The 12,749-nt window shown below is 47.5% G+C and overlaps 1 protein-coding gene across 4 annotated transcripts in view; it reads left to right on the top strand.

Moving 5' to 3' along the window:
* Nucleotides 1-278: 278 nt before the first annotated feature.
* The window catches only part of lgals8a (galectin 8a), a 35,891-nt gene continuing 23,420 nt past the window's right edge, over nt 279-12,749 (top strand). For all 4 annotated transcript variants that reach the window (XM_038814412.1, XM_038814404.1, XM_038814395.1 and 1 more), the window contains exons 1-2: nt 279-431; nt 10,003-10,091. In XM_038814412.1, the coding sequence (XP_038670340.1) occupies nt 405-431; nt 10,003-10,091 (116 nt within the window). In that variant the 5' untranslated portion in view covers nt 279-404. The remainder of the gene's footprint in view (nt 432-10,002; nt 10,092-12,749) is intronic.

Genomic DNA, 12,749 nt, shown 5'->3' with positions numbered 1-12,749 from the left:
CCAGAGATAAAAGCGAGAGTGTTATCAATTGAATGGAGCTGGCAACACATCACTGAACGCACAGCTGCAGGCAAGTGCTGTACGGTAAAAAAAAATATTAAGGTGCCTCCCGGGCCCGCGCATTGCAAGGAAGTGCAACGCCAGCTCTTCAAATGGAAAGTGAACAAACTAAGAACGGTAACCCCTGATAATGCAAACTGTCTCCTCTTGGAAGCATCTGTCCAGCAGTGAGAGTCGCTGCCATTCACGGAAGTGAGCGTCCGTCAATCAACCCCTGCCCCGGCCTCCCATTGGAGCCCTGGATAATTGTTACATCCGCGACGTTCTGTTACTGTTTCCCGCGGCTGCCGAGTGGCTGCATTTTCTCACTGGCGGTTGATTATTCCCGGTGGACAAGTCTCCAGATGTCTAATCCCACGATATTTAACCCGGTAAGGGGCTCAGCGTTGGGTAGGTGGGCGGGCGTGTGTTTAGCGGGCGGGTTGAGACAGGCAATTTTGTACCGTGTGAATCTCCCCTTGAGGGGGAATGATCCACTTGTCCACCCCTTGAGGGGGAATGATTCACTCCGTAACCACGTCCTGCGCCCAAACCATTTTGAGGAAGGCTTTTAAGCCCCTTGATATCCCCAGTCTCCCCTGTTACACCAGAATCCTATCGAATATAACAGCTGTCACTGCGAGGCCTTGTGTGAGACCAGCGAGAGGAACTTTGACTCTTGGAATTTAGCCACCACTGTACGTCAATAGTAAGGTGCAATAAACTACCCTGTTAACTACCACCACAAAAACAGAACAGGCTGGACAATCTCAGCAGGTCTGAGCATCTGTGGAGTGAGAATGGAGCTAACATTTCCATTCTGGAGGATTCATTGTCTATGAAACGACTTACCGAGAAATAATTACTGAAAGCGGAAGTGATGTGACTCTGCAGTTCACTCTTCCATATAAATCAGTCTCTATCACTTCTGGCTCGTCCTTTGAATTAAATTTTGCTTACGTGACATGGATTGGGTGTTTGCACACAGCAGGGCGGGATTCAGTGATCCTGAGGCTAAGTGTTGACGCCGTCAGAAACACCGTCGCGTTTCTCGACCGCGTCAACATGGACTCGGGGCCAGCACGGCACTGGAGCGACCCACGCTGCCCAAGCTGCTGATACTGGTATGAACTGGGTGCCGTGGGGTCCACACATGCGCAGTGGCTCCCTTCTCCACGCTGGCCACGACCAACATGGTGTAGGGCTACAGGTGCCGGCACGGAAGAAAGGAGGCCCCCAGCCAGAGAGGCCGGCCTGCCGATTGGTGGGCCCCGATTGCGGGCCAGGCCAAATCGTAGGCCCCCCAGGGATTGGACCCCCCCCCCCCCCTCACAGGCTGCCCCTGGACCTTTCCACGCCAAGGTCCTGCCGGCTGAGAGCAGGTATGAACGGCGCCGGTGGGACTCGGGTTTTACGGCTGAGAATCAGTGGAGAGTTGGGTGGGGCGGGTAGAGCAGTCCCCCACTGGCGCCGTGCCAACCATGCCGGTACCGACTTTCCGCTCTGTGATTCTCGGGACAGAGTGGCGCGATTCGCGCTGATCGCAGGGAATCTCGGCCCGGCCCCGGGCTGAGAGAATCCCGCCCCATGTCTCTGATCTTTGGCTGAGGTGGGACAATTTAATGGTCACTGACTGTGCGGAGTCTACATGTTTTCCCTGTGTCTGTGTGGGTTTCCTCCGGGTACTCCGGTTTCCTCCCACAGTCCAAAGATGTGCAGGTTAGGTGGATTGGCCATGCTAAATTGCCCCTAGTGTCCCAAAAAGGTTAGCTGGGGTTACTGGATTACTGGGATACGGAGGAAGTATGGATTTAAGTAGGGTGCTCTTTCCAAGAGCCGGTGCAGACTCGATGGGCTGAATGGCCTCCTTCTGCACTGTAAATTCTATGATATCTGTGAAGAAGGTACTAGTGAGTTGTCTTATTGAACCACTGCAGTTCATGCGGTTCAGTTCATGTGGGTCTGGACACATATAGGCTGACTGTATAAGGATGGCAGATTACCTCTCCCAGAGGGTACTAGTGAATCATGATCAATCATAATAGGGCATTTTATTCCAGATTTATTAATTGAATCTAAATTCCCCCATGGTGCAATTTGAATTTATTTATTTTTTTTAATTTAGAGTACCCAATTATTTTTTTTCCAATCAAGGGGCAATTTAGCATGGCCAATCCACCTACCCTGCACATTTTTAGGTTGTGGGGGTGAAACCAACGTAAACACAGGGAGAATGTGCAAACTCCACACTGACAGTGACCCAGGGCACCCGGTATTGAACCTGGGACCTCGGTGGCGTGGGGCAGCAGGGCTAACCCACTGCGCCACCGTGCTGACGCAATTTGAATTTATACCTGCAGGTTTCTGGATTACCTGTACTACTACTACAGTAATATCACCACTATGTCACCCCCCCCCCCCCCCCCAACCTCCATGGAGAGAAATCTTTCTTCCTTTTATAATGGTGGTTGCATTAAATATTTGAGAATATCAGGGGATCCTCCTTGTGCCTCCTCACACAAGCCCTAAAAACCTCTGACAAAGAAATTTCACAAGAAATAGTCAGTTAATCCAAATTCACAGCATACCATATTTCCTGAATTAATGTCAATGTCAGGGAATTAAACATAGCCCATGGCGAGGCACAGGAGCCGGAACTTCAGGATTTCTGTGTTACTGTGCGCACTCCCAATGTTCTTGTCAGTTTGGAAGTGTTATGACAGTGAATGCTGACAGACCTGCCGTCTTTACCATTGCACAATCCAGGCTTAATGACTCCTGTCTTGGGTAACATTCAAATTTATTGATACCTTTCAATTTGTGTCCTCTCCACCCGAGTGACCTTTTGTACTTCATTGTGGGCGCAAGCCTACTTTTGTGCCAATTCGGTTAACTTTGTGTGAAGCAGTGCTCCAGGGGTGAGAAATCAGAGAAAGCTCATCTTTAATGTACTATCTTGTATCGAGTTACCCAGGGATTTGCCAAAGATTCAATGCTTACATTTTTGATTTCTCCTTGATATCCTGTTTTGTGTTTTACTTTTTAAAACTTTGTCTCATGTGAGTTTGAACTCGACAGCACGGTAAACCCTTCAGTGTTCATGAGGTTTGAACCAATACCTAAGCTGGAAGATATTACTTCCCTATCCATGAAATGTTTTTATCGTCAAGAGTACAGCAAAGACTCTCGGAAATTTATAAAGAGCTTATGGAGTGGGTGGAAACCCAGATAGGGGAGGTAAAGCACAAGTGGGAAGATGAGCTGGGTAAGGAGCTAGAGGCAGGTCTGTGGGAGGATGCCCTGAGCAGAGTCAACGCGTCCTCATCATGTGCCAGGCTCAGCCTGATACAATTCAAGGTGGTTCATCGGGCACACATGACGGTGGCCCAGATGAGCAGGTTTTCTGGGGTGAAGGACAGGTGTGTGAGGCGTGCAGGAGGGCCCGCAAATCATGTCACATGTTTTGGGTGCTAGGGGGATTTTGGCAGGGATTTGCCGAAGTCATGTCCACGGTGCTAAAAACGAGAGTGGCGCCAAGTCCAGAGGTGATGATCTTTGGAGTGTCAGAAGACCGGGGAGTCCAGGGGGCGAGAGAGGCTGACATTTTGGCCTTTGCCTCCTTGGTAGCCCGGAGACGGATCCTATTATCCTGGAGGGACTCGGAGGCCCCAAACCCGGGGGTATGGGTTAGCGACATGGCGGGATTCTCAGGCTTGCGAAAATTAAGTTTGTCCTGAGAGGAACAATGTTAGGGTTCGTCTGAAGATGGAAGCCATTAATTGACTTCTTCAGGGTAAACTATACTGTTAGCAGATACAACTGATACAATAAAGCGAGCGGGGTGGGGGAAGGTGTTAGAATGAGGGGGTTAGTGGAGGTTAGTTTAGTTTAGGCAAGATCAGCGAGAGGAGATGGAGGGAATTGTATGTGTTATTGCTTGGAGGGGGGTCACGTACTGAATTATGTTTATATTTGTATTCGCATCATTTGTTATAAAACCATAAATGCCGTAATAAAATATTTAGTTTAATAAAACGAGTATAGCAAAGACTTGGGCCGGGATTCTCCCCTACCCGGCAGGGCGGGGGGTGTCGGAGTGGCGTGAACCACTCCGGTGTCGGGCCGCCCCAAAGGTGCGGAATTCTCCGCACCTTTAGGGGCCAAGCCCTCAGAGGGCCCGAGAGTGGTTCCCACTCCGCCAGCTGGCGTGAACAGCCATTGGCGCCACGCCAGCCGGGGCCGAAAGGACTTAGCCGGCTGGCGTAAGTCTGCGCGTGCGCCGGAGCATCAGCGGCTGCTGACATCATACGGGCGCACGCACAGGGGAGGGGGTCTCTTCCGCCTCCGCCATGGTGAAGATCGTGTCGAAGGCGGAAGAAAAAGAGTGCACCCACGGCACAGGCCAGGCCGCCGATCAGTGTGCCCCGATCGCGGGCCAGGCCACCGTGGGGGCACCCCCCCAGGGTCAGATCGCTCCGCGCCCCCTCCCCAGGGCCCCGGAGCCCGCCTGCGTCGCCAATCCCGCCGGTGAAGTAGGTGGTTTAATCCACGCTGGCGGGACAGGCCTGTCAGCGGCAGGACTTTGGCCCATCCCGGGCCGGAGAATCGCCGCGGTGGGCCTGCCGACCAGCGGGGCGTGATTCCCGGCCCCGCCAAATCTCGGGGGGCAGAGAGTTCGGGACACAGCAGGCGCGGGATTGACACTAGCCCCAGGCGATTCTGACCCCTGAGCACAAAATTCAGTCTGACACTGCAGTGCTACATGTAGGGAGTGCTGCACTGTCAAAGGTACCGCCTTTCAGAAGCAACGGTAAGTTTTCCCAGTGTCCAAAAAGGTTGATGTGCTGTCTTATTGCGTTTTTCTAAAAACCATTTTTCTGTGTTTAAAAAACACACATCACGAGTTCTCTGGCTGAAAATTACTTTGAGGCATCTGATGTCTTGAAAGGCTTGATATAAATTTAAATTCTTTGCTTCTTTTGTCAATGGGAATGTTTGGAATTATATTTTGGAACCAATTTTCCCTAAAGCCATAACATTGTGACTAGCTTGTGTGTGAATCCACATGTTTTGGGCGCTTGGGGGATTTTGGCAGGGATTTACGGATGTCATGTCCACAGTGCTAAAAACGAGGGTGGCGACAAGTCCAGAGGTGGCGATTTTTGGCGTGTCGGAAGACCCGGGAGTCCAGGGGGCGAGAGAGGCTGACGTTTTGGCCTTTGCCTCCTTGGTAGCCCGGAGACGGATCCTGTCACTTTGTACAGACTCTTTCACCTAATTTTTTTTTTCTACATGATTCTCCTGTTGAGTTACTGTTCCGAAGTGCAGGAGGCATATTGCTTTTATAGAATCATAGAATTTACAGTGCAGTAGGAGGCCATTCGGCCCATCAAGTGCACCGGCTCTTGGAAAGAGCACCCCACCCAAGGTCAACACCTCTACCCCATCCCATAACCCAGTAACCCCACCCAACACCAAGGGCAATTTTGTACACTGAGGGCAATTTATCATGGCCAATCCAGCTAACCTGCACATCTTTGGACTGTGGGAGGAAACCGGAGCACCCGGAGGAAACCCACGCACACATGGGGAGGATGTGCAGACTCCGCACAGACAGTGACCCAAGTAGGAATCGAACCTGGGACCCTGGAGCTGTGAAGCGATTGTGCTCTCCACAATGCTACCGTGCTGCCCACTGCACTTATGCACTTATTTTTTTTGCTTCAGAAGTTTAAACCTTGATTTTAATTCTTGCAGACAGGGGCTGAGGCGGATAACAAAAACCAGAATTTCAATATTTGTCAAATTTGTAACATATAAATAGATGTTCCTCAAATGCATCCTCTGTTGATGTTATTCTATCAGTTACTGATGACCCTTTGGAACAAGGAGTACTTTTTTGAAATTGTACTGCTGGATACTGAATCGTTCCCTCTTTGTTCTTCTTCTATTTTGTTTCTCTATCTGTCTAAGAATCTGCCATATACCTCCATAAGGCCTCTTCTGTCTTGCCTCTTTGTCAAGACTGAAGAACTTACAAAAGTTTACATAGGAGATACATACATAGAAACATAGAAAATAGGAGCAGAGAACACCATCTGGCCCTTCGAGCCTTTTCTGCCATTCATTATGATCATGACTGATCATCAAGTTCAATACCCTGATCTCTTTCCCCACCCCCACCCCCCTTGATCCCTTTAGCCCCAAGAGCTATAAGGCACATTATTTTCATGTATTAAATGATCTGTTTGAGCTGCTTGCAGAAAAATACTTTTCACTGTACCTCAGTACACATGACAATAAACAAATCCAATCCAGTCTAACAAAGGGTTTATACTGGTTTAGCATAACTTCCCTACTTTTCCATTTGTGCCTCGAGAGGTAACACCTAGTTCTTGGCTTGTTTTTCCATGGCCTTGCTAAACAGTGGCACAACTTATTTATGTATTCCAAGATTCCTTCATTCCTCTTCCCCACCTAGACGTGCACCTTCCATGAACAAAGCAATGTCCCTATTCTTCTTTCCAAAATGTACTACTTTACATTTGTGTGTTGATACTTGTTTGCCAATTAATTGCCCATTTTGCAAGTTTCTTAATGTCCTGGAATTTGTTGAGGTTCTCCTGTGTATTGACTATCCCCCCCCCAATTTGGAGTAATCTGCAAATTTTGAAATGGTGTTTTTGGTTCCAAAAGTCCAAATGATTAATAAATATTATGAACAGCTGTGGCCCCAGCACTCTTCCTTGTGGAACACCGCTTCCCATCCTCCACCACTCTGAATAACTACTTATTCCCACTCTTCGGCTTTCTGTCAGGAAGCCAGATAGCAATCCACATGCTACCCATGTCGATTTCAATTTACTACACATTATTTGACATGAATGATTCGTCTATTATGGGACACCCTACCAATGGCCTTTTCAAAGTCCAGATAAATTACATTTACTATATTACCAATATCGACTCAATGTTACCTCCTCAAGAATTCAATCAAGCTTTACGAGCAAGATTTTCACCTTTGAAATCCATGCTGACTGTTCATTATTATATTTTCATTTCTAGATGTAATTCTGTTTTCTTCTTTAGTAAGGATTCCAACACTTTCCCCTGCCATCTGATGTTAAACAGACTGGCCTATAATTCTCTGGATATATCCTGTCCCTCTTATTAAATATAGGAATTGCATTAGCTATCTGTTATTCCTCTGGCACTTACCTTTTTTCTAAGCAATTATTAAATATGAGGGGGTCAGTTGGTTGGACAGCTGGTTCATGATGGGGAGCGATGCCAACAGTGCAGGTCGCCACACCTTAGATGAGGGGGATAGTTTTTTTTTAAACAAACATTTTATTAAGGCAGTTATGGTTTTATAACAACAAAAGATACAAATACAAATGTAAACATAATTCAGTGCGCAACACACCCCTCCATCTCCCACTGTTCCTGTCTAAACTAAACTAACCTAACTCCCCCTGCCCCCTTTAATCCCTAAGCCCCCCCCCCTATTGAATCTGCTAACAGTTTAGTTTTCCCTGAAGAAGTCGATAGACGGCTGCCACCTCTGAATGAACCCCAACGTTGATCCTCTCAGGACGATCTTAATTTTCTCAAGCCTGAGAAACCCGACCATGTCACTAACCCAGACCCCCGATTTTGGGGGCTCCGAGTCCCTCCACGCTAATAAGATCCGTCTCTGGGCTACCAATGAGGCAAAGGCCAAAACGTCTGCCTCTCTCGCCCCCTGCCCTGGTCTTCCGATACTCCAAAAATCGCTACCTCTGGTCTCGGTGCCGCCCTCATATTTAGTACCGTGGACATGGCATCTGCAAATCCCTGCCAGAATCCCCTAAGCTTCGGACATGCCCAAAACATGTGGATATGATTTGTGGGCCCTCCTGCACACCTCACACACCTGTCTTCCATCCCAAAAAACCTGCTCATCCGGGCCACCGTCATGTGTGCCCGATGAACCACCTTGAATTGTATCAGGCTGAGTCTGGCACACGATGAGGATGTGTTGACTCTGCTCAGAGCATCCTCCCACACACCTGCCTCAATCTCCTTACCCAGCTCATAGAACATAGAAAAATACAGCCTTCAGCCCACGATGTTGTGCCGAACTTTTGTCCTAGATTAAGAACAAATTAATCTACACCCCATCATTCTGTACTTATCCAATAGCCACTTGAAGGTCCATGTACTTATCCAATAGCCACTTGAAGGTCCCCAATGTTTCCGACTCAACTACTTCCACAGGCAGTGCATTCCATGCCCCCACTACTCTCTGGGTAAAGAACCTACCTCTGACATCCCCCCTATATTTTCCACCATTCACCTTAAATTTATGTCCCCTTGTCATGGTCTTCCCACTTGCGCTTTACCTCCCCTATCTGGGTTTCCTCCCACTCCATTAGTTCTTTATAGATTTCTGATACCTTCCCTTCCCCCACTCCTGTTGTAGAAACTACCTTATCCTGTATCCCCTGTGGCGGTAGAACCGGAAAGGTTGAAACCTGCCTTCTCACAAAATCCCTCACCTGCGGGGTACAAATTCAACATGGGTAAGTGCGAGCTTTTTGTGATCCAGATGAGGGGACAGGAGAGGAAACTGGGGGAGTTGCCATTTAAAATGGTGGGAGGGAGTTTTCAATAAATGGGTATCCAGGTGGTATGGTGATGGGAGCAACTACATAAATTACATTTGGCCCAGTTAATTGAGCAAATGAAGGAGGACTTCCTGAGGTGGGACAGGCTCCCGTTGTCACTGGCGGGGAGGGTGCAGACCGTAAAGATGATGGTTCTCCCGAGATTTTTGTTTGTTTTCCAGGTGAAGGGCATAGTTGAAAATGAAAATCGCTTATTGTCACGAGTAGGCTTCAATGAAGTTACTGTGAAAAGCACCTAGTAGCCACCTTCCAGCACCTGTCTGGGGAGAAGAGAAGTTTAATTAAGAGTGTGGTGACCCTCAGGTTAAATCACCACCAGTCAGCTCTCTCTCAAAAGGGGAGAGCAGCCTATGGTCCTCTGGGACTATGGCAACTTTAATTTAACTAAATATGAGCAGTAATGACTCCGCTATCTCTTCCCTGGATCTTTATTAAATATGCGGGGGGCCTTTATTCTCTTCGAGTTTGGTTAGTTTGTTCAATACACCCCTTCTTAAAATTTTAAATGCACTTTTCTCATTATTGATCTCATCAATTGATGTCATGGCAACCTGTTCTTTCTCCATAATAAATATCAAGGTGAAAAAATATTAAATATTTCTGCCATCTCCCTATCAAGTTATCCTCCAGTCTACCCACTATTGTTCCTATTCCCATCGCAGACTTTTTAAAATTGATGTGCCTGTAAAATATTCTACTGTTTTGTTTTACGTTTCCTTGTTAATTTGAATGTAAAGGTTCTCTTTAATGTATTTTGTGCTTGCTTCTCTCCTAATCTCTTTGTATTGTCTCTTTATCCTGCCCTGTGTACTTAAGGTGTTCCTCTTTCCTAGCCCTCAATTTTTTTTATGCCTTTAATCATCCATGGCAACCCACTTGTATTCTTTCCCTTTAGTGGAGTATATTTTTCCTGCATTTTGTTGAACACTGTTTTCGTTTTTTTTTGTTATTGAACAATGTTTTAAACGTCGTTCTTAAACACCATTGTTTGTCAGTACCGTTACCCATTTTATTTTTCCAAGCTCCAACCTCGGCTTCCTCAGAAACAGCTTTTCACCAATCCTTAAACCTGATTTTTGTCATACTTGCTTCCATATCCATCTTCACTTTAAAGTGACATATTATGGTCATTATTGCCTAGATGTTACCTACTACCGATAACCAAGTAGTTATTTGGTTACTTTAACCACATTGTGGTGGTACTGCAAATTGCACTGAACTAATCCAAATATTATTGTTCTCCAGTGTTTTATTACTTTAATGTTTTAAGTTTGATTTTCATCTTCTCTTGTAGGTGATACCATACACAGGTGCAATCTTTGGTGGCTTACAGCGTGGGCAGATGATAGCAGTCCAGGGAATATTGCCCAAAGAAAGTGAAAGGTAAACCATCATGTTGAAAATCTACACTAGGAAGAGCATTTTATGCAACGCGCAGCACAGTACAATCCACTTCTACACTTTTTACATAGAATTTACAGTGCAGAAGGAGGCCATTCGGCCCATCGAGTCTGCACCGGCTCCTGGAAAGAGCACCCTACCCAAGGTTAACACCTCCACCCTATCCCCATAACCCAGTCACCCCACCCAACACTAAGGGCAATTTTGGACACTAAGGGCAATTTATCATGGCCAATCCACCTAACCTGCACATCTTTGGACTGTGGGAGGAAACCGGAGCACCCAGAGGAAACCCACGCACACACTGGGAGGATGTGCAGACTCCGCACAGACAGTGACCCAAGCCGGAATCGAACCAGGGACCCTGGAGCTGTGAAGCGATTGTGCTATCCACAATGCTACCGTGCTGCCCCTTTGCTGAGAATTTTCCCTTGGCAGGAATTTACAATTTTTAGAAGTAGCCAGAAAAAATTATTTTTTAAAAGAACCATGCACACTTTGAGTTAAAGCATCCTCATATTCTGGGGTGATGCCCTTCCTCTGATTTTACTGACAAATGTCGTTAAAGTCAATCGCCTCTCCTTCATCTTTTGACTGAAATAGTAGATTTGCGTTCTGGGGCACACCAGTCAGATTTGTTGAATGTGCCAAGCTAAAGGATGAGATAATAGTGCAGGATTGCGATGCGGGTAATGGTAACCAGAGTGATAGGAAGGTATAGAGCGTACAAATATAAGAGTGCACCAGAAAACGTGGTTAGAGTAGGAAAAATGGCTTTAAACTAACCGAGGAGACGATGGTTCTGTTGAAGGGAGATTTCGAAATTCAGGCTGTGATTAAAGTTCAGGCTGTGGCAGCCTTCTGTCTCGTAAGATGATGGTTTGCACCATGGTGGTCAACTCTGTGTTAAGCAAGGTCAGCACGGTGGGGTAGTGGTTAGCACTGCTGCCTCACTGCGCTGAGTTCCCAGGTTCGCTCCCAGCTCTGGGTCACTGTCCGTGAGGAGTTTGCATCTTCTCCCCGTGTGTGCATGGGTTTCGACCCCACAACCCAAAAATGTGCAGTTTAGGTGGATTGGCCACACTAAATTGCTCCTTAATTGGAAAAAATGAATTGGACACTCTAATTTTTTTTTAAAACTCTGTGTTAAGCATTGCCGTGTAGTTGGCGAGACCAACTCTGGCATGGCCGTCTCTGCTGCATTCTTTGCCAGAAGACAAGTGGGCTGAGAAGCAGCATAATTTGCGTGACTCGGTTTTCTCTGGTCCTCTTCTCAGCCAGCTGAGCTTTTTTTTAATAAACATTTTATTGAGGCATTTTTGGTATTATAAATGAAATGAAATGAAATGAAAATCACTTATTGTCACAAGTAGGCTTCAAATGAAGTTACTGTGAAAAGCCCCTAGTCGCCACATTCCGGCGCCTGTTCGGGGAGGCTGGTACAGGAATCGAACCGTGATGCTGGCCTGCCTCAGTCTGCTTTCAAAGCCAGCTATTTAGCCCTGTGCTAAACCAGAATAAACATTGTGCATGAAATTATAAACATAGTGCAAAAGCCTTCTCCCTCCCTTACAGGTCCCACCTTTATTAACCCCCTACTCTAAGCTATACTAAGCCCCTCCTCCCTTCTGCTGACGATTAATTTTCCGCGAAGAAGTCGACGAACGGCTGCCACCTCCGGGCGAACCCTAACAGTGACCCTCTCAAGGCAAACTTGATTTTCTCCAAACAGAGAAAGCTAGCTCTGTCCGATAGCCAGGTCTCCGGCTTCGGCGGCTTTGAGTCCCTCCAAGCTAATAGTATCCGTCTCCAGGCTACCAGGGAGGTAAAGTCCAGAACGTCTGCCTCTTTCTCCTCCTGGATTCCCGGGTCTTCCGACACCCCAAAAATCGCCACCTCTGGACTCAGTGCCACCCTTGTTTTTAACACGGTGAACATGACATCTGCAAACCCCTGCCAAAATTCCCTAAGCTTCAGACATGTCCAGAACATGTGGACATGGTTTAGGGGCAGCACGGTAGCATGGTGGTTAGCATAAATGCTTCACAGCTCCAGGGTCCCAGGTTCGGTTCCCGGCTGGGTCACTGTCTGTGCGGAGTCTGCACGTCCTCCCCGTGTGTGCGTGGGTTTCCTCCGGGTGCTCCGGTTTCCTCCCACAGTCCAAAGATGTGCGGGTTAGGTGGATTGGCCATGCTAAATTGCCCGTAGTGTCCTAAAAAGTAAGGTTAAGGGGGGGTTGTTGGGTTACGGGTATAGGGTGGATACGTGGGTTTGAGTAGGGTGATCATTGCTCGGCACAACATCGAGGGCCGAAGGGCCTGTTCTGTGCTGTACTGTTCTATGTTCTATGATGGTCCTCCCGCACATTTTGCACACCTGTCTTCCACCCCAAAGAATCTGCTCATCCAGGCCGCTGTCATGTGAGCCCGGTGAATGACCTTAAATTGTATCAGGCTGAGCCTGGCACATGTTGCGGACGAGTTGACTCTACTCAACGCGTTCCCATAGACCATCCTCTATCTCTCCTCCCAGCTCCTCCTCGCACTTGCGCTTCAGCTTCTCGGTCTGCGTCTCCTCTGACCCCATAAGTTCCTTGTAAATGTCCGAGATGCTCACTTCTTCTACCCACCCTCTGGAAAC

The sequence above is a fragment of the Scyliorhinus canicula genome, chromosome 1, assembly GCF_902713615.1.
Source record: "Scyliorhinus canicula chromosome 1, sScyCan1.1, whole genome shotgun sequence".
NCBI classification, from domain to species: Eukaryota; Metazoa; Chordata; class Chondrichthyes; order Carcharhiniformes; family Scyliorhinidae; genus Scyliorhinus; species Scyliorhinus canicula.
The sequence above is the reverse complement of the archived record's forward strand: the minus strand, read 5'-3'. Positions and strand labels throughout refer to the sequence as shown.